Below are 27,432 nucleotides of genomic sequence, written 5' to 3'. Positions count from 1 at the left end.
TAGGGAGACATAGAGAGACATAGAGAGACAGAGGGAGACAGAGGGAGACAGAGGGGATCCATTAGGCCTACCGGTCTGGATGTCTGAGTCGGTTGGGTTTGGGTTGAGCGAGTTTATGCGTCTGAGTTGCCATGGACACAGTTGAAGCTGATGTGGGGAAACAGAGCACATTACTGCTGTAACTCATCACTTATTGCAACGTAATCAACCTTCACTAACACGACAATAAACAGTGTGCATGAAGAGAATTCAATGCCAATGGCGCACTTTATCATTCGTAGATAATGAATGTTTTGATAGTCTGTCATTTCAGTATTAAAATTGCCATAAGCGAGACCCAAAAAAAAGTAAAAGATTAAAATATCCATCCATAGACAGGAAATAATGGATTAGCCTCCATTTAAAAGTATGTTCTCTGTGCAGAATTTCCACTAGAAAGCTGTTTTCAGAATGGGCTTTTCGGTATACGAGACATCTTGTGTTGCATTTATATTATATATTTACATATTATTGATGATATTGAATTCTGTTAGGGAAAGGAGTAGATGTCATTTTGATATCTTTAACTAGGTGGCTGAATCTTCTTTGTAGAAAAACACATTTCAGACACATTTTCATTCAAAGCCGAGTATTATTTATATATTTTAAAAGACTTCTTGAGTCATTTATCAAGAAAATACTCAAAACATAAACTGGTTTCAAGCTTTTAAAATGTGAGAATTTGTTGTTTACCTTTAGAATATGTCAGTATGAAGTAAATATGTTTGAGTTTTTGACTGTTGGGGAGACAAAACAAGCAATTTGAGGAAAATACCAACTGTAATGCACATTTTTACTACTTCCTGTCATTTCAATGGATTCATTTATAAATAATATCAACATTATGGGTAAAATAACCACTAGTTGCAGGCTTGATTTGACTTAAACGTTCACATGTAAGCCTACTATTGGTAGTATAATACAACTAAGTGTACAATAAACATAAGAAACCAACCACTCAATACATTCAATCTGTAGCTGATAGCATCAAAGACGTCTAACCCACAGTACAAATAGTACAGATAATGGTTTATCTTTAACTTCTTACCTGTTCGGTGCCTCGTTCTCTCGTGGTGCCACCGACACCCGCCGGTTGTTAGGGGATCAGGTGACGCTGGTGTGGACCTTTTCATTCCCAGTAAGAGCTTTGGTCCCCGTTTACTTCCTGTCAGCTTACGCACAAACAAATGTTGCAACAAGAAATATAAACGAGCCTAATTAGGTTCTTAATCATGTCAAGTTTGAAAAGGTCTCTACTCAAGACCGTCAATGAGAAAGGGATGGCCGACTCTGTCTCCGTTTGATACACTTAGGTATTTCCCCACTTTATCACTTAAAGGTGACGTTTACTGGTCTGTATAGTGGTGCATATAAATAAAAAAATATCCATCTATCTCTAAATATTAGGTACACGATTCAAAACCGTATGTGAGACCTTTTAAGTGATTAAGTGATCCACATAAACAAGGAGAGATGGTAAGGAAGGGCATCAAAGGAGCCATAAATACTGCTGTTAACACCACAGACGTGGACGTGTTCAAGTTGAGATAAAGATCACATGCAACTTACCTTCTCTTACCTCATCTTCACTTCACTACAGGGACAACATATGCTGTGAAATGCCTATTTCACAATCATCCATTTAAAATGCAGAGACAGACACAGAACGCAAAATCAAACGACGCACAGACTATTTAAAAACAGACACCTTTATTTTTAAAAGACATTTAAATTCTTATAAAACAGAACAGTAAATAGTCTACCAAAGCTCCTTGAACAGTAATGATCACAAAGCTTTCAATAGAATACTGCAGTTATTATTCTCTAAACTAGTATCGCAGGAGTCTGCTACTCGGTGAAGTTATACGCAGCTATATAACAGTCACAGTATGTGTTTGGTTGGTATTGTAACACTTGAAGGATAATAATAGTGTTTGCAGTTACAGTACCTTCTACCGTCTATATCTAGTTTAAATCCCCACGTCTCATATCTTTTTGTGTCGCTTTAAAACATCAAATGCACATGGAAATAACTGCTGCCTGGGTTGAAAACTCAACCTAGACAACACCAGTATTATCCTTTAAGTGACCTGGCAGTGTAGTATATATATATATATGTATGCTCTACAGGAAAAGAGACACATCTCCATGCAATATTCTGTAGATTCTCCTGTCTCAAGACAGCTCAAGACACGAGTTTGTTTTTTTAATATTCACCTAAAAGTTCCAGCTACCAATCTTAATATCAATGATCACTGATTTTCAGGAGCCCACGGTATTAAAATAAGAGGATTTCAGTGACAAAACCAATTCACAGGCGAATATTCATGAGGCACTGAGCTCTCTTATTGAGCTGCCAGTGTAGTTATCGGGGTAACGGGTAAACGGAAAAGATAGCACAAAACAGTCCAATCTCTTGCGGGCAGTTCAGGTAGAATGGCGGTGAAAAGGCATGTAGGAAAATAGGAAGGAAATAGGTAAACATTGAGTATGTATTGTATTCAGTAGCACCGATAGAAAGAGTACGTGAGTGCGTCAGAGGGTCTGCACCGTGACGGGGTACAGTAGGGACATGTGTTCGGCTCCTCTGATAGGCAGCTGGTGTGTAGTGTAGTAGTGGATGACCTCGGGGATGGTGGCGAAGGGAGGGCTGTTCTCCCCGAGCACGTAGCGCCCCTCTGCAGACCGAGTGAACTTCATGTGCATGAAGCCTTTACAGCTCCTGGCAGAGTGAGAAGGGAAACGTCAACAGAACGAAGCTGAAAGCGCATCTGTGGGAATCATTAAGCTGTTTCAGACAAGAGATTCATAACAAGACAGATATGTCCAACAAAAGATATATAGCAGTGAGTAACCCCATCTGAAAAAAACAAGTATTGCAACACACACTTGTCTGGCAACAGGTGAGGGAAACGACTTCAACAAAAGCCTCTTTTCTCTGGCTGTGACCATTCTTAACTCATCCTCCACCCTCCATATAGAATATTGTTTTTTTTTCTTTCCTTTGTATCACATTGGGATTATAATCTAAATTCAGTTGTACAAAGAGAAATAAAAAAACCTTGTAAAATGATGAAAGTTGGTACAATATGTTCGGCTAAATTCTGTCTTTCTTCAGAATGCAGGTTGAACAAACTCGACATAGAATAAACATTAAATACTTTGATACAGAATCAATGAGGAAATAAAGCAGCATGTCTGGCTCTGTGAAAGGGACGAAACAGAGAGAAACTCAGGATTTGATGCAACTAAATGTAAGGTCAAGTGATTCCAGTATTTTAAGACTTTTAACCATATTTTGTTGATTTTTGGGATAATATCATGAATGGGGATTATTTTGGCCAAGATAATCGTGACATGAAATTGTTATATTGATACTGCTTTCAGACACGGGGCCCTGGTGGGCTCCACATCCTCAATCTATCTTCTTAGGTTTGTAGTCTGGTAAATAAATGTGTGTCAGACTTTATAGTCAAAAGGGGGGAAAAAAACACCAAACAGGAAGTACTGAGAGATTCGTCATTTAAAGCGGGAGTGTCTACCTGAGTGAGAGCGAGTAGTCGTTCCGGCAGGTCTGGCTGTTCCTCACCAGGTAGGAGCTCTCTTTGCACAGAGTCAGTAGACTCTCTGCCTCCGAGCGGCTCAGGGCTCCATGGTACCACCTGCAGGAGGAAACACGACAACAGCAGAGTTTTAACTCCTACGTGGTAATTCGTGGACTTCCGTCTGCCTCATTAGTGACATTTGTCTTTCTTTAATTTGTAACCCTGCTCTACCACAGAGACAGTCGAAACAGCCCAATAACTTATAATGGTAGTAGCCTAAATGGTATACATGAATCGTGAGTGGGGGACTAAAGCCAGGAGACACATAACTACACACAACTAAAGAAAATACAACCCAGTGCTGCCGTCAACCTGTGCGAGCATTCCCAAAAGAAATTAAACCTTTTGGATCAATATACAACTGGAAAGTAATTTCCTCCGTTTGCTCAACTGTCAAGATATAAAACAAGCATAAAAATCCAACTTGTCCCACTGGAGGTGATAAAAAAAAAACATCGTAACATTTTCCGAGTGACACACACCGCACAGTTAAAAATAAAGATCGTGCATTTGCATTGATTGAAGATTGAACATCAGCTCCCCCTTAAAAGACCAGCTGGACTCCCTCCAAGCATTCCTGAGATATGGCGTTAACGAAAACGGACGGCTCTCACTGGCGCGGAGGCATTAAAACATTTTAAAAACACCATCTTTTAACATTTGCAGATGTCCACGTACACTTGTCTCTCCAGTGGCATAGATGGATCCACTCTCTCTCCCAGGAGAGGAGGCGTGTCACCAACCAGCAGGAGTGTAGCTGAGTCAGCTGTGGATGATGCGGTGCCCGTCTTGGTGAGCCGGGTCTGCTCCGTCTGAGCTCGTGAGCGCTCCCGTTCTGCCCCTTCAAACTGAACTATGGCCAGACAGAAATATACAGTAGGTAAACACACATACACACACACACCGTTTGAAATGCATATAATGACAATGCCAGTTTACCTGCTAGAGCTTTAGATATGTTGTCCTTCTTCCACTCCCAGGGCTGGTCGTATTCATCAGCCGGCCTCTCATCGTCCTGAGGCAGCCTGCTCTCTCTGCTGTCTATTTGGGCAAATCCAACCTCGACCCTCTGAGCTTGTTGCTGTGCTGCTGGAGCAGCTCGGTGGTAGTGACGAGGCCGCTCCTCGTACGGGTTATCGTACAACTGGCCGCCGTCTGCACTCCCAGACCTGTTGTTCATAATGCTGAGCTGCAGTTCTGCACAATAAACAAAGAGTAAAGGACTTTCAAATTTTGCCTGAAACAAAAAAAAAATATGGGGCCCAAAAAAAAAAAAACTTTAATGTGTGAGAGAAAAATGTCTCATAACAAACCTGAGATAATCCGCTGGGCTTCAAATGGCTCCATGTAGCTGCAGCAGTCTGTTGATGCAGATTTGGGCTCCCAGTTCAGTCTGCCTCTTGGGTCTGGACGGACATCAAATGGATCAGAGTAGTCTGTGTCAGAGTCAGACGCTGCTGGGGCAGAAGGGATCACCTTGGTGTGGAGAGAGAGAGAGAGAGAGAAACTATAAGCATCTCACAAACGAATAAACTGGAAATATAACGTGTGAAATCTACGAGTGCGTGAGAGAAAATGTGTACGCAAAATGAGATAAAGACAAAGCAAAAGATTGAGGGAATAAAGGAGAAATGCCATGGGAAAGTAGAACAGAAATAAAAACAGTTCTTACTGGTTCCTCTTGAACAGTCACAGGATTTAGGGGGACTTTGCAGCTGCCAAACTCCTGAGAGTCCACTTTAATAAGTCTGTGCTTGGGAGACACCACTTTCACCTGAAACATAACACATGTACACAAAACTTCAAATGTTCAAAGTGTACCTCCATACTCAACGTCACAGGGAGATCTAGGAGAAAAGACTATAGGCTACATATTCGAGACACAGTAAAAACGTACATGACTGTAAAAAGATGCATGTCCTACCTCCACACCATTAGGCAGCAGTGAACCGAATGCAGGGAAAGAGGGTAGGCTCACTGTGGCGCTACAGGGGCTGAAACCACCATTCTGATGCTCCTTATCAGAGTGTTGATATGGGTCCTCGAAATCGAGCTCCTTCTGTGCTCTGTAGGCCCTCAGGATCTCACTTTCACTGTAATCTGGCCTCGGGGGCTGTGGAGGGTCACGCCTGGTGCCGAAGTTTAGGTAGTCCTTCAACCACTTTGCCATGGATCTGGGAATGAGGTGGCAAACAGATCAGCGTACAATTATTAAGGATGACAAAGTGCTGGAAAAAAACGTTTTGAAAAGAAAGAATTAGACAAATGACGATAAGATCTTGCATCAGGGCCATAAAAGATATACTCGTTGACCTAATTGCTAAAGTAAACACTGAGCAAGAAATAATGCAACACCAGCCAAATGCCAAATGTGTAACATTGAGTTGGGCCTATAAAAAGTATTATAAGTAAAGCAGGCTGATAATCACCACGAGGACTTGATTGTCTTTAGCATAATATTATATGAATTTAGCTAACGTTAGAGTTAAATCCCCAGAATAACTCACCATGCTCGGAGAAATAAAGGCGTTAGCATCGATCAACAGGTCCAGCAAAAATAACCTATTTGTGATAACAAAGGTCAACCGTTGACAATAGCTAGTTAGCATTAGGGGGTAAATTAGGGGGTTTCAATCAATCACCTCACGTTATTCATCATAGTAACGCTAGATTAAGGTCAGCATTTTTCTTCAAAACTATTTGCACCAAGCTAAGTATGTAGACACATACCACTGATATGTTATTTATCAAAAGCAAGTAAAGGGTTAAAGTAATGTGACTCGTACAATGGATGGTCAATGCTCAGTAAATATGCCAAAGCTAAGTTAGCTGGATAGCAGCTAACCTCGAAGCGTCTCAACCGTTGACGTTAACTGCTAACGTTAGTTCTTTACGCTCACCCTCTTTCTTTGCATTGACGGCGTCCCGTTCCAGTTATGTCTTCCAGTTTACCATCCGGCGTGGTCGTTGTTAACGTTATTAGGCCTAAAAATAAAACATTGTTATCCGTGAAATCCGTTCTGCTTTCTAAGCCAAGCAGGTCAGTCCGCTAATGTTAGCCGGCGGAGCAGACACAACACTCACTGGCGGGGAGGGCGGCCTTAAAGGGGCATCGGGAGATATGTTTGGTTGGCCGACATTAATGCTGTAAATGTGCAACGTTAGTGGGCTTTGTGACTTAATCCACAAATGCAATCATTTGTCTCACAGATGCAGTTCGAGTAATCTCTAATGTATCATATTTGTTTCCGTCTTCTTGTGGTCTAGTATATAATAATATATTGATGCAGATATCACGAGAACCTTATAGGCATTAACTTTAATGTCAATGATAGAAAATCACTAAGCTGTATGAGAGGCCCTGACAAGACAAGACAGGGATACTATTAATGCATTGTTTTAATATCTACAGCTCCATACCAACACGCTAACTCCCAGATATCATACTGTCAATATTGCATCACCCAGCTCTAATAGAAATCAGATGAAATGTATGAATAATTAAATCACATTTAATGGTCCACACAAATGTTAAATTACATACCATCAAAAGAGAGGCGTTGCAAGATATCAAAGCATGTCAAGGTCAAGGAGTTGACGTTAAACAGATTTTAATAAACACTAAAATATACACCTGATATTTTCAAAGGGCAAATTTGACTCACAAAAAAAGCAAACATTACTAATTTTTCAAGGTAAAATTCTCAGGAAGGTCCTTGAACAGCAGACTAAAGAAAGGAGAGAATGGATATTTAAAGGATAGACCCACAAAAACTGGTTTATACGTGATTTTGATTTCTGTGCAGTAATTACAAAAATGGTCCAAATCCCTATATTTCTTCATGCATCATTTATACAATTGTGTGTCCTTCGCTCAATCCCAAGCATCTTCTATTCATTCGCTGTCATTGCTGTCACTGTCTGAATACGCCCCCAGCAGGCTGAGAGAAGATGACCCATTTTGTATGGTAACAGGCTTAGAGGCATTGTTAGAGTCCTTTGAATCTGTAAAACAAAAGACACAATTATTGTGCCTTCCAAATCATTTTCAAACTTTTCATGAAGGACGCAAACAAGCAGCAAAATAAAAATAGAAAGCTGGAAATGTACAAAGGAAGGAACTAAAGATTTCAGCAGAGTCTATAAAAAGAGTTTCATATAAGAGGTACTGATGTGTTACCTGTTTGTGAAGTGGGAGCAGCAGCTGCTGCCACTGGTCTGGGTTTGTTGACAGCCGCCGCTGGTTTCTTTCTCACGACCAGAGACCCCAGTGCTCCTTTACCACCCAGCGTCCCCACACTCCTCTCCCAGCTCTCCACCTTGGCCTTCTTCACTCCTCCAGCTGAGCTTCCCTGTGGAAACACAGCATGAAACAATCCAGTACGTCCTGCTCATAGGACGGCTTCTTCAAGGTGTACAATGTATGCGTATCCAGCTTCCAGCAAGACTTTGTAACCGAGCTTCGCACTGATAGTTCATCATTGTTCTGTGGATCAGCCTTCATTTTGGGCTGGGCGTTAATTCAATATGATAATTTCGGGGTACACAATTACATCATCTAAATTGATACCAACAAGCTCTCAGATGAAGGATTTCAGCCGACAGGACTGAAATCTTAAGGGTTTAAATTGAAATATGTTAAAAGAAACCTTCACAGATAGGTGAAACTGTCATTCACTGAATTCACACGAGACACATGGTTGAATGTGAGTGGTCACACGTACCTGTGACTCTGCGGGTTTGACTGTAGTGAGGATGTCTGTTGGTTTGTCTGTGCTGGGCTTCTTTGACTCTGAGCTGCTGCTCTCCTCCTCCCTCTCTGAATCAGAGTCAGAGTCTCGAAGTCTTTTCACAAGGACTCGATCCAGCATCTCTCTGTGAAACAATAAACGCATTCAGTTTTAATGACTACTGCTCTGAGTATTAAGAGGAATACACATAATAAAACCCATTCAAAAACATAAGCAGAGATCAAAGTTGCATCTGTTAGCTTTTGTTATGTATTCTTTAAATGTCCGTCAGTGTTTGATATCTAAATGATTCTAGCAATTACGTTTTTATTACTTAAATGTACAGTTGAAATACATTCTTTAACTACCAATTGTCTATATAAACCTCCCTCCCTCACTCACTTGGTCTCTCGCTCATCCTCTTCTTTCGCCCTCTCCTTCTCTCTCTTCTCCAGGTCTCTGTACCGGTCGATCATTCCCTCAAAGTCCACCCGAGCCTGCCTCTGGTTCAGCTCCTTCAGCTCCTGGAGGTTCTCCAGCACCTCCATCTCCATCTTGGAATCCTTTGTGCGGTTCTCCAACACCTTTTAGAGGATTGGGAAATCATCAACTCTTCATTCATATTGGCAATTAAAAATAATAACAGGAAATTGCATTTAAACACTGACCTTCATGGGGTTGTTCAGTTCCTCTTCTTCCCTCTCCTGTACGACTTTCTTCTCCTGCTCCTCGATCAGTTTCTCTGCTTGGAAGTTTCTTGTTGCACCGTGCTCCATTGCATAGTCTGTGTTCTCTGGGTCAGTCTGAAGCCATAAGGAAGTGTGAGAAACCAATTGATGCATAATGCTGGAGATGTCTCATTCACAAAATAGCACAGACACACCTCTATATATTACCTTTACTTACTAGTATTTGTTTTGTCTCATTTCATTAAATATCATAGCTACAATAAGTGCATTGTATACTCTTACCTTAAACGTAATCTCAGCGAGGCATCGAGTACATTTGATGTAGAAACGGAAGATGGGAAGTCCCATGTACAGCTCATTCATCACAGTTTCCTTTCGTGCATTGAACTTCTTCCCCTTGTAGATGTACTCTCCGCATGTTTTACACCTGCAAACAACCAGAGAGGCAATGCTGATGAACACAGTCACATGACCCATTAAGGGTGTTTTACCAAGAGAACTCAGCGGGACCCTTACTTTCTCAGTCGACTTGAAAAAAACAGACACACCTTTTACAAGATGTTGATGTTTTCTAACACACGCTTTCTGAGAGACAGACAGATCCCCTCATTTCTTCTCTCCACTCAACTATTATTCAATTCAATGAAGCTACCAAGCATTTAGACTACTGGAACTTTGTTCTGAGATCCTGGATGTAAATATGTGACAACTAATGCACAATGCTGTTTGTATTTGTGTATTGAAAACAAGCTCCTTTAACCATGTAATGAAACATCATCCAGCTGTGTGACAATGTGGAGCATGGGATGAAAAACACAAACCTCATGTTGAATGGAGCCATCAATCTGACTACATATTGACGATCTTTAGGGAGTTTAAGTTTGGGGATTTTGGCTGGATCAAAATCCGGGGGGTAGTATTTCTGTGGAAGAAAAAAAACACAGATGTGAGTAACTGAAAAGAGGGAAACATGTATTAAAACTAACCGTAAATATGTAGTAGTAGTAGTAGTAGTAGTAGTAACAATGGAGTTTGATTCATATAGAACATGATCGCAGCTGACACATTATGTACATAAGATTTCGAAAATGAACAGTTGAAACAAACTAGCAAACCACTACGGAATAGTAATCCTCGTTATTACCAGTACACTTAGCTTCAAAGCTAACGTTAGCCTGCTTGGCGCATAGGGCTAATGTTAACTGTTGTAACCGTTGCAAAAGAGGCACATCGTTCATATACTTACATTTAATACTTTTCTTTCGGACATTGTTGCTTTTGCTGGAAACCCAACGTGAAGAACGAAACGTTGGAGTAATTAGATTGAGAGCTATTTGCACAACAGTGCTAGCTGCTTGTAGGCTGCACTGTACACTTCCGGTTGTCTCATTATTAGCATCACGAGCTGCACTTCAAATTGTGCTGCTGCCCCCCTGCGGCAGGGGTGAGCATCTACAACAGCAACCGAAAAAAGTTCCTGAAAGGCATAAAACGTAACAAAACACAGAAGACACTACAGTGATATAATCAGATGAATATAGACAATTACAGGGAAGTAAAACATAATCATTTGTTTTATATTACAAGCCAATATATATATATATATATATATATTATAAATATTGGCTTGTCTGTGTTCATTTCTCCGAAAGGGTTCAGTTAAAATTTGTTTTGCAATTTTCTCCTCGCTGATAGATATTCTGCAGGATGGTCGACCATAGCACCACACCATGGCCTAATATGAATTCATGGTACGAAATTCCTCTGTGCCCTGCTGTGGAAAGCAATGGAGTAATAGAAATATGCTCTTGTGATTATTCTCCAAGAAGACAGAAATAATCACATTGGAACTTGTATGTTTATTTATTATTTGTATATTTGGACTCCCACTAGCTGTCATTAGCACAACAGCTACTATTTCTGTGGTCCACAAGAACAACTACTAATAAGGCAATTTCAAGGTATAATAACACAACATAATAACAATAACATTACATGCATACACATACATAAATACATAATAAATAAGTTTAAAATATATTTTCGTCATCTTTATTCATGCATTTGACTAATCATTACTAATCATTTTAAAACATTAACCACTTGACACCTAATGTTACCATTATAAAAGTCACATAAAGATCAGCTGGTCACATTTCATTCTGTATCTGCTTATTCTGACACTTCATTGATGCCACCTCACACTTAAAGATATTATATCTATTTTTCAATGCTGCCGTAGGAGAGTTATAGATGCCTTGTGCGTCATTTTACACAGTTCACATGATTTAAATGATTTTCTCTTTCCTCACTCAGTCAGTGAACAACTTATTCTTTAGTTACGTTTTTGTCATACCTAATGTCAATGAGTGAGCAAGTATGTGATGGGACACTAGGCTATGATATATTCCTGTAATGAGATCCCAGTGCATCTGTCATGACAGTGTGATATAATGCAATGAAAGTCACACAGGACACAGAATAATCATATACCTGTAAGATCATTTACTATACATTGTGTAATTTGTGTATATACAAATACACATAAATACTGTGCCAAACACCCCAAACCTTGAAATATTTTTCATTTGCTTTTATTCAACCTGAATGAGTCATAGGCTTCATATATTGACCACTGCCCTTATTTCATCCTTAGCCTCGTCTAGCCTTTTTCAGGAGACAGATTGTCTCAATATGAGAGAATGGGATCAATATAATGGAAGAATTGTCATTAACATGGGGTCACACACACACACACACACACACACACACACACACACACACACACACACACACTGCTTAGAGGGCGGTTAAGGTTATTCCTACAAAAGGAAATTGGATCCTGATAACAGATTGGTGTCAATGTGGATTAACCTGAGGTCAGATTTCAGCTTAATTGAACAGCGGTGACAAGGGAAGATAGGCAGAATAGACTAGCAGCAAAACATTGAATGTTTCTAAAAGTTACCCTGCACAAGAGGCAGTCAAGACTATTTCATGTTTAAAATAAAACCTAACTGTGCTGCGTTCTTTTCCAATTGGATTTGACAGATTTACAGATTTTCGAAGTGTACGTTTTATGATGTGGTGAGATTTCAGCCTGATTCTGACACATCAAAATGACTCATGAATGACTCATATGTGTGTGTTTAACTGCAAAGGCTTACTTTGCGGACCATAGATTGAGATTTCAAACTGAACTAAGATTGGAATCTGATGATGAAAGTTTAATTCCCACTCAGCAAATAAATTACATGACCAAATATGTTTTGTGAAATGTAAATCCACCTTCTAACCTTCCCTGATTTCATCCTGTCAGGTTCCTTCCTCTAAAGATACAAAAGGTGCCGAGCAGTGTCACCAGTGTCGAAACCTTTCATGAATATTTCAGAGGGTGGCTGATGTCAACAGCAGCCGTAAAGCGCCTATAAAGAGGGGGTCCCTGTACAGAAGACCTCCAAACCTTCACGGAACAACCGCAGACTTCACACTTTTCTCCACTTGCCAAAGAGGACTGCTCCAATTTTTGTGTCAGCACCATGGTCAGCACTCAGGCTCTCCTCCTCACGGTCACCTGCTGCTGCGCCTACCTGTGGCTCGCTCATGCAGAAGACTCCTCAATAGAGACGCGCTCGTTGGATTTCCCTCTGAAAAGCCAACAGGAGAAAGAGCTGGTGAGAGATTGTTCCAGGGGTTTGGGTGTGAAATGTGTCAGCAGGATGAATGAAGGCTGTTGAACGATGCGCAAAATAAACATTGTTCTGGAAAGTGACTCGCTTACAAAAAGATGAATAGCACATAAAAGAAAACAATCTTTTAAACTTAACGTACAGTTTATCTCAGTATATATTTGATGCATATTTTACTTTTTGCCATTTCTTTACAGATTGACGCATTGCAAGAAGTTTTGGAGAAGCTGAGGAGCAAAGAGATGCCCTTAGAGAAAAAGCATGGCTGGCTGCCTTCGGTAGGTGTAAGATATTATAAAACTGCTTAATTAGGTTGTATTTCCAGGACAGGGAATATGTTGATTCATACATACATTTAAAAAAGTCTCTATGTTTGTGAAATTCATTGAATTTATAATATATACAAATATGCTAAAATAGAAGATTTGTTTTTTTGGTGTCTCAGATATTTGACGAGGATTTGTCCTGTTCATAACATGTATTTTGTAATAGGTGTTTGAACATGGAAATCAATGCATACACGTAACTTTCTGACTTTGACCATTACAGTTTTTTGATCAAGAAATAAGTGAACAACAATATCACTATTTTCATGAATTGATGTTGCTTTTGTCGTTCCAGTGTGACGCCGGGGAGCCGTGCGCCGTGCGTAAAGGCGCGCGCATTGGCACGCTGTGCAGCTGTCCCCGGGGTACTACTTGTAACTTTTATGTTCTCAAATGTTTGTGAAGGAAAATAGTGAGAAAAATGAATGACATATGTGATTATAAATGACGTTTTTATTTTACAAATTTAGATTACAAAATGTTACGTTATGTTTTGAATAGATCTAACGTGTTCTTCCACCGTGGAAGTTATTTGTGTGGGACTGTGGCATCTTGTGAAGTACTTTGTATGTTTTTGTCATAAATTATTTTCCCCCCTGTAATTGTGTTTGTTGTTCCTGTTATGGGGGAGATAGCAAAGCTATAAGCAACGGTTTCTAAACACATTTGTAAGATAAGGTCAATAAATAAACTAAATGATATCCAAGTGTCTGTGTATCTGTTGCACTGTTATATAAAAACGAGGGGTTACAGTATTATAAAATGCACCACCTCAATTGTAGTCTAGAAACTATCGTCATTTTCCCGCAAAATCCTTGCTGAAAAATTGGTTTTGATTAAAATGACAGCACTAAAACACTTACAGGACGACAATAAAGAAAATATATATTGATTCGTTTTTGCCACCTGTCATCACTAAAGCCGCCTCTACACATTCACTAATGCGCGACTGCATTCCGCCACACCAGCTGTCATCTCCCTCTGCAATAAAAAGCGCTGTCAGGATTTTTCAATGACATCACATCCAAGTGCAAGTTTCCAACATGGCGTCCATTCGGGTGCCGGAGAGGGAGGTCCAGGAGGAGTCGAGGCGCGCTGCGACCGCAAACCCCGACTTGAGCCTCCACAAATACTCCCTGCTCATCATTATAGGACGGACCGCTCACCTCAGACAGACGGGACCCATCAGCAGGGAAATTGAACGAGGTACGTTTGCGGCAACGCCTCTTAATGCTTGCTGCATGTCGTTTTGCTTTTCTCTACATTCGGATAAAATATTCAGATGCCTGCAAGTTCTCGTCGACTGAATCATCATCGAGGATGCTACACTGACCCCATTGCAGTGTTTATGTAATTTTATTCACCCCGCTGATCGGAGGATGCGTCATCTGGCAATACTCCACAATCAGCATCACCTCACCCCTCTGGGCACATTATAATTAAAAGCAGTCTGCAGCGGGTGGTTTGTCTTTTTTTCTCAGTATATCGTTATGCAAGGAGAAGCTTTGGGGGAAATGTTGCAGGGCGAATATCCAGTCCAACACATAGCCACTTGTAAACGATGTGCCATAACCTTTGTGTGCTAATGTACAGCTGTAACTGTGGAGACTGCAGGCAGTGGGGGACAGACTGTGTTGTACTGTGTAAGCAAACAGCTATTTGAGTGCAGACAGTTTATGTCTTGCATACAGGCTGTAGATAGATAAGGGAACAGCGGGAACACGAGACAGATAGATATTTATCATTTAGGCCTATAAACATTGCATCGCTGCATCTCCAAAATGTCAGTTTTTCATGAACTAAGAAAAACAGCCTGGTTTTCAGCAGTGTGACATCAGGCATTTGTTTAAAGGTTTTCCCAATGTGTTTAAATGGTTTCTTCATCTAAAGAATAGTCTAAAGTTAAAATCACCAAATGGTTTTCTTCTTTCTTATCTGTGGTGTCATACCCTCACTGGCCACTTGACTACACCTGCTCTGCCATCAATGTGAACACTTTCACAAAGCTTATGAGTTTTCAGTTTCTGTTGATACCATCAGATAATTCTACTTTAGGTTTCTTATTATTGTTAATTTAGTGGTGCAGTTTTACTAAATATTTTTGACCCAACTCTCCCCTTTCCATTTTCTTGTAATGAAAAGTTTCAGTCCCAACACATTGAAAAGAAAGAACCATATGTTTGAATTTTGACAAAATTTGACTATTACACAGTTAAAAGTCTTCATAGACTTCACTAGAAAATGTACTAATTTCACACTTTGTTGAGTGAATATTTGGACTCTTATGTTATGTTGTGAAACCCATTGTTGCCCCATGTGACTGTGTATCTTTTATGTCTCCAGGTATTCAGTCATGGGACATCAACTTAAAATCCTGTAACCTGAATCTCTATCTCCAAGAGTTTCTCTCCCAACACACTGCGTCTTTCAAGGGTGCAGGTAAGTAATAATAAGTTTAATTTGACCCTTTATCGCGAAGAAAGCCCCATGCTCATGGTGAATTGCCAGTTCGGCTGGTCTGGGGTCCACGAGGAAGGAAGGAAGGAAGGAAAGTGGAGGCGCAGTCGAGTGATTGTTAAACATGGGTGGGCCTGTCGAACAAAAAACAATGGAGAACTGTAACCAAGCTGTGCCACCTCTCTTTCTGTATGCAGCCTTTTAGTATGCAGAGCCAAGGACAACCAGGGAAAATGATAAAAAAGGGAGGACAAATAGCAGCCAGAAAGGTTGCCTATGTGGTGAATATTACTGCAGTTACTTATCTTTTAATAATGTTTGAGCTTACATGTAATTTTAGGGTTTTGTAAAACAATTAGGCATTTTTCTTTTGAGCGTCAGAGGCTGTTTTGCAGATTTTGTTATCTTTGCACAAGAGCCAGGCTAGCCGTTTCCCCATATTTCCAGTCTTTGTGCTAAGCTAACCAGCTACTGGCTGTAGCATCACATTTAGCACACAGACGCGAGTCAGGCATTGATCTTCTCACCCAAGTCTCGGCAAGATAGTGAACCAATTTAATTCCCAAATTGTTTTTGAATCACAAAAATGTTTCACATTTGAACTCGTGCATGCCGCTGTATCACAAACCGGTGAGCCAGTGAGGAATGGCAACCACTTTTGATTCTGACTTAAAGAAACGTTGGTAATTATTTGAGTCATTATTTTCCAGTTGGCTGTGTTCGCCTCTGTATCCTCAAAGGTTGATCCAGTTCCCCTCAGACTGGATATTCACTGCAGATCGAGTTAACTTGGCATCTCATCCTCAGACTCCCTCTGACTCAGCTGTTCTTCCTTCCTCTTTTTCGTTGAGGGAGTCAATCTCCCGCCCGGTTATCTCAGTTCGCTTTTCTTTTATTGACTTCTTTGAGTTCCGCTCCTATTTGCCTCTGGCCTCTTGCCCCCTGCTCAGATCTGACTTGTTATCTTTCCCTTGGCTGTCAAGCCTGTCTGTCCCTTCATTTCTATTCTCTGTTTTTTCTCTCTGCCTCCTCAGGGCAGAAGTGTCTGCGCCACAGTACCAGAGTATTGGACACTCAGGTGCTGATCAGTCCATCTCAGGAACAGGTTCATTCAGAGGTGAGGGGTTTGAAAAATACTTGGGAGTTCTTGGAAGATAGTTAAGCCAGGTGTTATCGTGATGCAGTGATGCAAGAATTCAGATTTTTATTTATTTGTATTGGATGCTCATAATCTTTCTCCAAATGAGATCTGAAACATGGCAGAGGATTGGATTTAAAAATGATTTTGTTGCTTTCTATTCTGATTCAGAAATTTGACAGCCTGTCATGATTTACATATGATTATATAGTCCAAATATACTGAAGAATTCTCATATCATTGTAATGAGGGCCGCAGAATTTATTATACAGGTTTAAACCTCGCTTATTTACCGGATTTACAAATTATTAGTATTGTCTAAGAATGGTGTCTTTTGTCAAACAAACAGTCCAAAAACCAAAGATATTTAATTAGCAATAATATTAAAAAAGGTTTTACCAGAAAATGATCACATTTAAAAAGCTAAATAGTATTTTTGCTTGTGACTCAAATGTGATAAATAAATTATTAAAACAGTTACTTTTAGGCTGATTGAGCTCAACAGACCTGTTATGGATTATTCTCACTCTCCTTGTACTTTATTTTTCTCTGAAGCGTTTTCTTTTACAGTTGATTATGGGGAAATTGGGTCATTGTAAAAAATAAAAATCCTACCATCTCTGTCTGGCCTGGCCAGGTGTTTGCTCTGCTGTCCAGGGAATCGGCCCATAAGCTGTTAATCTTGGCCGGCCAGAGCGTGGAGGAAAGTGGAGACCTGCTGTTTCACAGAGGACTGTTCTCACCACAGCAACTGAAACAAATACTAACAGAGCAGGTATACGACAAAGCGTCTCTCTGACTTTTATTTTCCGGGCCGATAAATGTTTGAATGTTTTTTCAGCTGCTTTGAATTGAGTAATTGTTTCATATCTAGTTTATTTTACTGCTAAACTCGTACATCATCAGCAGCAGCTTCTGCGTTAAATGTAAACAAACGTGTCATCAAGATGGGGAAGAGACGGTGACCTATATTGGATTTCTTTAGGCGGACGCCGATGTTAATATTTGAGAATCAACAAAGTATCAGCTAATATTCTATTCATTAATGTTATGATGATTAACGTTATCATTTGGCCTGTATACTAAAGTATCTAAAAAAAAAATGCTCTGACTTTAGTTCATAGATCAAGAGAGCTCTGCCGCCTCCTCCAAGCTCAGTTTGACCCTCAGCTGTCCCAACATCGGCCAGTGGAGGAAGACTCTCTTGGGGAACCAGCCTTTGCAGTGTCCTTTCATGCTGCACATCAATCCCCCAGAGGTGCTGCCTGCCATGGAGGCTCTAGGGGAATTCACCTCCCTCATCTCTGGTACTCTTTCCCCTCCATCTCCCTTCGACCTCTTGCCTCCTCCCATCACCGTGGGTTTTCTCAAGCTGTCCCGCCCCTGCTGCTACGTGTTCCCCGCTGGCCGCGGTGACTGTGCCTTTTTTGCCGTTAACGGGTTCACGGTGCTGGTGGATGGCGGCTCGGACTCTCAGGCCTGTTTTTGGAAGCTGGTCCGACACCTCGACCGGGTTGATGCCGTTTTGTTGACGCACATTGGGACAGAAAACCTCCTCGGGGTCAACGTCTTCCTGGAGAGGAAGGTGGCTGAGTTGGAGCTGAGCTCTGATATCAAAGGTAAGAAGTCAAGTCCATTCAATCGTAAAGCCAAAAATCACAAATTTGCCTCAAAGAACTATACAGTCTTTTTACCAGATGCCAACCTGTATCGGTAGACCCTTGGTTTGGATAAGGAAAAATCTTTAACGGGGGGAAAAAAAAGTTAAAAAAAGTTTGGAGATTGGGATTTCTGTGTATTCATCTTTACCACTTTCGTGTTCAAATTCCTCTTTTGTCTCCGTGTCCTAATATTCTTTTATCTGAACAGATGACTCGTCTAAGAGGTTAATCTCCCCAGAGCTTGGAGTCGTGTTCTTAAACGCCCCCAGCAGGCTGCAGGTGGATGAACAGCCTTGTGAGTGATGCAATAAAACGTACTGAAGTCATTTCGAATGTGAGTGATTGCCATCAAGTTAAAGTTGTCATTCTTCTCATGTCAGGTGTGGATAATGTACTGAAGAGCACACACCAGGCGGCCCTAACCCTACAGTTGTTAAAGAAGTTAGACATCAGACCACAGCCATTGTTTCGCCCGCAAGGGGTTCCCATTGAACCACTAACCCTGTTCCAGAAGATGGGAGTGGGACAGTTGGATTTATATATCCTCAGCCCTGGCAAAAACAGCCAGGAGTACCAGACACTCATGCATAACTGGCCTGACGCCGTGTCATCAGCATCCAAATCCCAAACTCTCCCTCTCACCACCCTGGCTTCAGTGTCTGCCCTGCTGGTGTGGCACCCAGCGTGTCCCCAGGAGAAGGTGGTCAGGGTGCTGTTTCCTGGTGTTACCCCACAGGCAAAGCTGCTGCTGGGGCTTGAGAAGCTAAAGGGGCTGGCCTTCCTCCAGAAACCCACAGTGACCACTGGGGACATGGAGAGACTGGGGGAGGACAGAAAGACCAAGAGGACAGAGAACCAGGACAGTGGCAGGTCACAGGGGAAGGAGTCAACACCCAAACATGGAAAAGAGTCAGGAGTTAAAGAAGAGGGAAAGGAGATACTGGTTAGGGAAAAGGGAAAAGTATTAAATGGACCCACTTCAAGAGATGCTGATAAAACCAGAATCAAAGACACAGGTGTGAAGCAAAGAGGAGCATTGTCTGAGAATAATACCTCAAAGAAAGGAGAAAGGAAGGATGGGAAAAAGGAGGAGAAGCCTGGGAATAACCAGGAGAATGGTTTTAAGAGGACCAATCAGGGGGTAAATGATGTTCTCCCTTTCAAACCAAAGAATGGAAATAAAACTAAGCTCAATAAGGAAGCAACAAATGACTCTAAAACAGCGGTGAAGAAAACAAGAAAACCATCAGGAAAGGATGCAAATAATGGAAAGAAGGTAAATGTAAACACTGCAACAAAACCTGACACTGGGAGAGTTTTGGAAACCCCACAGCCAGTGGTTTTTAATACAGAGCAGCGCAAACAAAAACCAGCGAAAGAGTCTGAAGAGAACCCCTGTGGCTCCAAGTTGACTACCCCTGAGGATATGACAGACGATTTTCTCAAGCTCCGGCAGGAAACTGAAAGAGGTGAGGCGCAGGTGGAAACAGCAGATAAGGCAAAGCAAAAAATCAGTGAGTCAGGAAATGAAAAGATCCTTGGAGATATGAGCAAAGAGAAGAGTATTGTAGCTGAAGAAGCTGCAGGGATAATGGGAGTGCAAGCGAGTGGTGATAATGGAGCGCAAGACCAGGCTTGGACTGGAGAGAAAGCTGATGTAGACCTGCAGAATGTGCATGGAAATGCTGCCAAACCAGCAAAGGTTATAGGATTTCCATCTCCACTGAACAAGGCACCTAAGAACGAGTGCACAGTCCAGCTAGACTTAACCCCGACCGAATACACTCTCCTGGACGGGGCTTTGAGAAACAGCCCTCCCTCGCGATCCTCTCCCGAGAACCAGGCCCCTGTCAGCGCTGACGATCAGACCGTAGAGCCTGCCTCCCCTGATTCACGGCCCAACAGTGCAGGCCACACGCCTTACTGTCTGTCCCCAGATGATGTGTGGTGCAATAAGGCCACTCTCAGCAGGCTACAGGCCCAGATGGGTGACTTAGAGTCGGCTGATGACCACCAGCCAGATGGATCATCCAAGCAAAGTGAGGGGCAGTCCAAAAGCAATCCAGAAAGTCACACAAACCCAAGAGAGAGGCAACTAAGTTTCCTTTCTTTGGGTTCATTTAAAGAGGGACCTTCAGACCCCTCTCCCTCTTTCACTAACACCACCACCACCACTACACACTCCATGCCAGCAGAGGTGAGCTCACCTCAGTCCACAGAAGTAGACGAATCGCTGTCCATGTCCCTGGAGCAGGGACCAACTACTGTGAGTCAGAGAGAGGGGGATGACAGTGTTCATAACTCCCACTCCAATGAGGGCCATTTTACTGGGATGTCTTTACCGATAAAGAAGCCTCCAAGACCTTTAGGGCAGGGTTCAGAGATGGGGCGGCCTCCAGCACCTAACTCACTTAATTTTGAGGCGTCAAATCATGATGTGGATCTATGTCTGGTTTCCCCCTGCGAGTTCAAGCATCTTAAACAGCCTGATTCCAGCTCGGGTGCTAGCGAGCCCGCCAGAGGAGCCTTCGTTCCACTTCAGCCCGGAAACAACAACAACCCCCCCAAGGATACATCACCTAGTGAGTCGTGTGCCCCCGTCTGCACGGAGGACTGCCCGTCCACCACAGCAGATGGCTGTCTGGACTCAGATGAGGATGAGTCGAGCAGTGAGCCGTCTAATTCTCCCCATAATCTCCGCTCCAGTCAGGCTCTGCCCCCAGACCCTCTTCCGGCCCCTCTCAGGGACAGCCCGCCCCTACCCCCACATCCGGACACATCAATGCCCGTTCCTCAGTCTGAATCCGACGCCAACGGGAAGAAAGCAAAAGCCACTGGAATGCGGGGGAAAAAAACTCCAGCTGTGAGTTTGTCTTTTTAACATTAAAGGAAAAGTCTGTGTAATATGGTGATTTTTTCCTGCCCAAAACAGATTCAGATATCTGAACTTGCATATCGGCTAGTGTCGATCCAATACCAGTGTGTTGAATACTTTTCTCTACTAGTTTTACTGGTGGGATTTTCCAGTATGAAATATGGCCAAATTGCTGACATTTTGCTAGCTCTGGCTAACGTTACAGTCTCCTTTAGCACTCTCAACAGAGATGAGAAACAAGAGAGAGATGGCTCACTCATGAGCTACACCCATCATGAATTATGTTTTTTCCAGAGCAAATGATGGAAGTAGCTAACTATTTAGTCATCTCGCTTGTTTCTCATTTCTGTTGAGAGTAGCACATGCACAGTACCGATTGGGAAGGATGTACGTGTTGTTGTTGCTCCTGGGTAACGTAAATGAGCTGATAAATGATATGAATCTGTGATATCAGATCAGTGCAAAGACTGTTGTACTGACCAATACCCAATTCCGCATTTTAGACAGTATCGGAGGCAACAACTCCAGTATTCAGACAACATTTCTGGTTAACTTTTTTATATTGAAGCTTGAATCAAGCCTTAGTGTCCTCGTGCCATACGGAATCATAAAAGTATAACGTCCAATTTAGGTATTTAGTCCTGTTCAGTTTTTAACATAATGATGATTTTGAGGATACAATTAATGTTTATTATTATGGCTAAATTGAAATCTAGCATAAAACTGTGTGTACAAATTTGCTTTTCTGTTGCCAGGTTGTTGAGGCCTCCCAAAGATCAGGCTCTGGGAAAAGCAGGACAGGGAGCCAAAGTGGAGTCACAAAGGGGAACGTCTCTTCTACTCGTACGCCTTTGTCCAGCACCCGCTCAGCACCAGCTAAATCCTCACCCAATCCAGGTATGAGGTGTACAACCTGAATCATACTAAATACTGTAGAACTTCTCCAATACTTTTCCCTTTTCCATTTTCCCCTTGTACTTTACAAACTTGATGTGTGTCCAATGGTTTGTAATGAAATGTCTATCAGCAGTTTCTCCTCTCTCCCCCGGTCGCAGGCTCCAAGTCTACCTCTGTCGGTGAAGTCAGTGTGTACGTGGACCTGGCCTATATTCCCTCTGGAGCCTCCTCTCCAACAGTCAGTGTGGACTTCTTCAGATGCGTTCGCTCCTCCTGTTACATCATCAGTGGTGACAGTCAAGAGAAAGAGGAGCTAATGAGGCATACACTGGACGCGCTACTGGATGCCAAGATGTCCTGGCCTGACACTATGCAGGTAGAAACACGCACACGATTACATTCTTGTACATTGAAACATATATTACTTGAGCTTGGTGGTTAACTTATATAGCAATAAGCCCTTCCAAAGAAAAAATGGGAGCTGTAGCTGTTGAACGTAATTTTTATTTATTTATCTGACGAGTTGCTCACATTAAACTGTTGACTGTTGTATATTTGAGATTTCAGTTCAGTAGTTCACATACGTTTTTTGTCGGATCCTAATTTAAAAGCAGATTTGTTTTCTTCTTTTATGCCTTACTTATTGTTTTGCGGGTTCTGAGTAAATCATGCTCACCTGAAACAGGTACAGATACAGGTAGGCAAGCAGCTACTGGTCCAGGTTAAGGTTCCAGTAGCTAGTTTCAGAAGCTCAAAAGCAAAAACAGAAGACAAGAAAGCAGCATTGCAATTTTGACCAACTGGTGTGGAAAATGGCCGGTTAAATAGCTGCAGAGCTGATGAGAGAAAGTGGGGACAGGTGAGCAGTTGGGCAGGGAACATCAGGTGACTGTGACTGGAGGGAAAGGGGTTATTGCAGGGCAGCAGGGAGTGGCTATAGATGTGAGTGAGATCACTGGGATGGGAGAAAAAGTCTGAGGGCATCTGGTGGGCAGGAAGAGAATGGCAATGGCTTGAGGAAGTGGGAGAGAGGGACAGAAAGTCAGAATGAAACCATAGATCCCCCTCTGACAGTGCAAAGATGACCATACAGACAAAATGGTAGATACAGAACATATACAGAAATCGATTTCAATTAATTAAACTGAAGCCAGTGCCTACATTTGCTGGAAACTGGAGCCCAAACTGCAACCTATGCATGACTGTCTGCAGATACTGAAGTCATATTTTAATGTGTGCAAATGAAACTGTAGCCACGGATAATGACGAACGACTGAAAGTGATGGGAGTCAAATGTAACCTACACTGCAGATAAATGTCCTCCTTTTTATCCGTCTATCCGCAGGTGACAGTGATTCCTACCTTCGAGTCGGTGCCGATGCAGGAGTGGTACCAGCAGACCCTGGACAGACAGAAGGAGCTGGGCATCACCGTTCTGGGATCCAACAGCACGGTCGCCATGCAGGACGAGACCTTTCCTGCATGCAAGATAGAGTTTTGAAGACTTGGGGATGCAACGACGGAGGGTGAATATGAGCTGAAAGATAGAAGAGTGTGTAGAGAGAAAAAAGAGACAGAGTTAGAGAAAGGTAGAAACAGATATTATGGGGAATTAAAGAGAATATATGGCCCCTTTCTGCACGAACACAACTAACATGGAACTTTCACCCATTCCCCCACTGGTTAATCACTTCTTTGTGGGCTACTTTTGCACCAAAAAGCCCTTCCTGTGGGGGAGTATTGCATGATTTCTTTTCGACCCATGACCCTGTGCAAAACAGGAGAGGAGATCACACTGGTTGCAAGAGAAGCATGTTGGGGTGCAAACGTGTGGATCCACATGAAAAGCTTAGATTAGTCTATATATAGCATACATGGGGTTAAATGCACTTTGTGTAGGCTTGTTTTATTAATGCATTCAGCACTGAAGAGTGATAGCAGTGCTACGTTTAAGGGCCCGTTTTGCTGCTTTTCATGCCACATTTACCAGTTGACGTCCCTTTTCCAAATACTCCCAAATGGCAGGAGTGTGCACACTTTTGTTTATGAAAGCATTGTGGTTGCATTGTATTGCTTTTATTCATAAAAATGATATGTGTCTGATTTGCACAGACAATGTATGTATCGTAAAATGAGAGTCTTACATTGTACCTGTAATGAAGAGTTCCCAGTGTGTGGTCAGGTGTTTGTTGTGAGCACTGTAAGCAGACATGAGGTGAGCTGTGCTGTGTGTTGTACCTGCTTTCAACAAGTATTGTGCCTCAGTGGCTTCACTGTTGACCTTGCCATCTCCGCAGAGCAAACTGACGAGATGCGATGTATCTGATGTTGAGTGATAATCTGAGATTATTGAATCTGAGATTATTGAATCTGAGTGTGCAACAACAAATCTGTCGACAGGGATTAGAGTACCAGCTTAAGTTTGATAGCATTACAGCAATCATCTCATTAAGAACGGTACTGTAATTGTAATCCATTACAGGAGCTTAAAATCATGCTAATTAGTAATCCGACAGCAAATGCTTTTGTAAAAATAATGTTAACTTGTAATCTTGCTAAAAAAACATTAAAAGTGATGACATGTATTTAGATTGTTGATATGATGGATAAGATAATATAGTTAATTGTAGACAAATATTTCGCACGGCATAAAATCGTAAGTGAGTTTAATAACAGCTGTCTATGCTGTGCTCTGTAAATACGATTAAATTAGATTGCATTCATATTTGGAATAAAGTAACCCTGATACGGAAACTGAAATTACTGAATGGCTGTAATCAAATCGACTGCAGTACACACCAACACTGTATTTTATGAGTCCCTAATTTCCTGGAAAGTTTTCTGGAATTAGGTATATTATTTGTTAATAGTTCATTATTCCAGCATATAGTTTGACACATATAAAGGGAACATTTTCCAATAATAAATGACTAATGAATGAATATTTACTGTGGTCTAAATGGAGCACTTCTTTCAAGGAAATTATTCTGGAAATATACAACTGCTTTTCCTGTAATTAGTATCAAATTATTAAGATTTTTTCCTTCACAGGAAATTATGAAGACATTACAAATCTGTAAAATAAAGCACACATATGTAATGTGATGGATTACATTGCATTCTCTCCAGACCTGTCTGTACACAGTTTTTTTTATTTCCTTTTGTCCTGGTCTGGATGTCCAAGAACGGGTGTCATATTCTGTTTGGATGTAAATCAATCACAACTGATTGTCTCAGTTCACACAAATGTGGCACACAAGAGTTTCCTCAATACCAAAGCATGAGATCACAAAGACGCCACGAACCACTCTCCCCTTCGTCCCCAAATACATAAAACAAATGTTTCTGTACCTCTAAATTATATACATTTTATAATTATATAAATTCACAGTTAAACTTTTATCATAGGATTGTATTATCCTTGAGATTTGTTTTATTTTGTGAAATCACATGTATTTTCTTTTTATTACACTCTTCTGCAAAAGGCTGCCAGATTAAATCATGTATTGGCCACGGGGGGATGAAGTAGAGCTGTAATTGGTTGACAATTACTTGAACCACAAGGTAGCAAAGTGAATAGTAACTATGTGTATGTGTCCCGCATGTATAAAATACTGTATGTACTGTATGTTGTTTCATTCATGATATTCATGAAGACAGAGAGTAAAGCACTGTGGCAGAGCGGGGCGATGGGATGAACAAGTAGAACCTTTCACTTTGTAATTGTCTGTAAGTAATACATACAGTAACAAAGTCAAAATGTGTGGGTTGTGGGGCCGGGACTAATGTATGAATAAAGAATGTGCATCACCATTCAAACGTGTCTGTTGAGAGTCCTTGAAGTAATGCTGCCTTGTGGGCGTTGAATTAAATTATGAATGTGTTGCAGCTCAAACGAGTAAACCTGCTCCTTATTTGCAATAACGTTTTCTTCATCATTTGCTGCTCTGGCTACTTTACAGATTCACTCCAACAAAAGATACTATATATATATATATATATATATATACAAATTATAACATTTGCCAAGAGGACACAAATGAAAAAGTTAAGACAAACTTACATCATCAGTTTACAAAGTATCATAAAACCAGTGGTGGTGCACATGTGTACAATTTTGAATGATTTAAATGATTTAAAGACATTTTGTTTCCAAAACTTTTATACCATTACTTGATAATGATTTTTCTTAATGCAGGACTTGTAACAGAGTATTCAGTAACTCTTCCACTACTGGATGAAATTGACCAAAACATAATTTAACCACATGAAATCTAACTAGTTCATATATTAAAATTCTATTAGGGTTCGGAGTGTCATCTCCAGTTAAAGAGTGTCAAGTTTCAACCTGGACTCTATTTTCCCATGTTTTGTGTCTAGTTGACTAATGGTGACAACAATTTATGAAACTGGTCAATGTAATGGCACCGACAGGCTCAGATTGTTATGTGTCTGACATTATTATGGAAAAGACCCTACAGAGATTTACAAACGTTTTCCCTTACCTTTCTCTTTATCTGTTTGTTTATTGTGTCCATGTGTCGCTCAAGGAAAAATCTGGTGTGAAATCTGAATTGAAGAGCAGCAACAGGTCCCACTCGTAATATCATTCTTCCTCTGTGGGAGCACCCACAGGAACACCTCCAGTCTCCAGAGGTTTGCGGCCTTGCAGCAGCTTGTTCACCCTCCTCTGCCTCCTCGTCTGCCCTTCAACTTGTACCTTGTTTATTTGTCTATTTAAAGAATCCCCATACTCACCAACCATCCCCTGAAAATACAATACATCCTCTTCATGCGGATACTCTGGTTCTGATATATACGGGCGACCATCAAACTCAAAACCTCATCCACATTGTCGAAATCATCTAAATATTCAGTCATGACATTTAAAATATGTTAATATTGTAGATAACAAGCAAGCTTTCTGTAGCCTGTTCAAACACTCCGCCAGCATTGCTTTTCCACGTTTCCACATTGTCTTCCGGCAACACGTCGCCTCGCGAGATTGCAGAACAAGAATTCTCCTTGAGCGAATTCTGTCAATTAGTGGAATAGCAATTAGAACCTTGTCAGTGGCAAACACAAGCTCTACTCGTGGACGTAAATTGAAAGTGCCAAATTCCCTCATTACAGTCCAGCCCATCTAACGGCTGCACTCTCGCTCAACAGTGGACCAATTTCAGAAACAAAAACAAAACAGGGTCCAAGTTGAAAAATACCGAAGTAGCCTACACTCTAACAAGCATTTTAACATGAAAAAAAATCTTGCTTTATGACAGCTTCCTTTGTATACCTATATTCCAATAGTACGGACACTCCCACGTCC

At 41.4% G+C, this 27,432-nt stretch overlaps 4 protein-coding genes across 4 annotated transcripts; 2 read left to right on the top strand and 2 right to left on the bottom strand.

Moving 5' to 3' along the window:
* Positions 1–1,768: 1,768 nt before the first annotated feature.
* Positions 1,769–6,677, bottom strand: LOC306706983 (SH2 domain-containing adapter protein F-like). The gene is made up of 8 exons (XM_079174249.1): positions 6,545–6,677; positions 5,569–5,818; positions 5,317–5,418; positions 4,958–5,120; positions 4,584–4,841; positions 4,323–4,497; positions 3,582–3,701; positions 1,769–2,761 (listed from the first exon to the last, which is right to left on the bottom strand). Exons 2-8 carry the CDS (start codon positions 5,812–5,814, stop codon positions 2,575–2,577), a joined length of 1,251 nt encoding a protein of 416 aa, XP_079030375.1. The 5' UTR covers positions 5,815–5,818; positions 6,545–6,677; the 3' UTR covers positions 1,769–2,574.
* A 478-nt stretch (positions 6,678–7,155) lies between these two features.
* Positions 7,156–10,432, bottom strand: yju2 (YJU2 splicing factor homolog). The gene is made up of 8 exons (XM_079175243.1): positions 10,310–10,432; positions 9,885–9,985; positions 9,346–9,490; positions 9,043–9,177; positions 8,777–8,958; positions 8,369–8,519; positions 7,825–7,996; positions 7,156–7,649 (listed from the first exon to the last, which is right to left on the bottom strand). Exons 1-8 carry the CDS (start codon positions 10,331–10,333, stop codon positions 7,540–7,542), a joined length of 1,020 nt encoding a protein of 339 aa, XP_079031369.1. The 5' UTR covers positions 10,334–10,432; the 3' UTR covers positions 7,156–7,539.
* A 2,170-nt stretch (positions 10,433–12,602) lies between these two features.
* Positions 12,603–13,481, top strand: LOC306706854 (cocaine- and amphetamine-regulated transcript protein; the record flags this gene model as incomplete). The annotated part of the gene is made up of 3 exons (XM_079174086.1): positions 12,603–12,737; positions 12,950–13,030; positions 13,374–13,481. The coding sequence occupies 3 exons, from the start codon at positions 12,603–12,605 to the stop codon at positions 13,479–13,481; spliced, it is 324 nt and encodes a 107-aa protein (XP_079030212.1).
* An 18-nt stretch (positions 13,482–13,499) lies between these two features.
* LOC306707276 (microtubule-associated protein 1S-like) lies at positions 13,500–23,607 on the top strand (the record flags this gene model as incomplete). Its single annotated transcript, XM_079174670.1, has 11 exons — positions 13,500–13,512; positions 14,108–14,284; positions 15,422–15,517; positions 16,570–16,652; positions 17,311–17,448; positions 17,791–18,292; positions 18,543–18,629; positions 18,715–21,197; positions 21,965–22,106; positions 22,265–22,482; positions 23,452–23,607. 11 exons carry the CDS (start codon positions 13,500–13,502, stop codon positions 23,605–23,607), a joined length of 4,095 nt encoding a protein of 1,364 aa, XP_079030796.1.
* Between the last annotated feature and the right edge of the window lie 3,825 nt (positions 23,608–27,432).

Source organism: Pholis gunnellus, assembly GCF_910591455.1.
Source record: "Pholis gunnellus genome assembly, chromosome: 15".
Taxonomy (NCBI): domain Eukaryota; kingdom Metazoa; phylum Chordata; class Actinopteri; order Perciformes; family Pholidae; genus Pholis; species Pholis gunnellus.
Note: the sequence above shows the minus strand (reverse complement) of the source record. Positions and strands in the feature narration are given on the sequence as shown.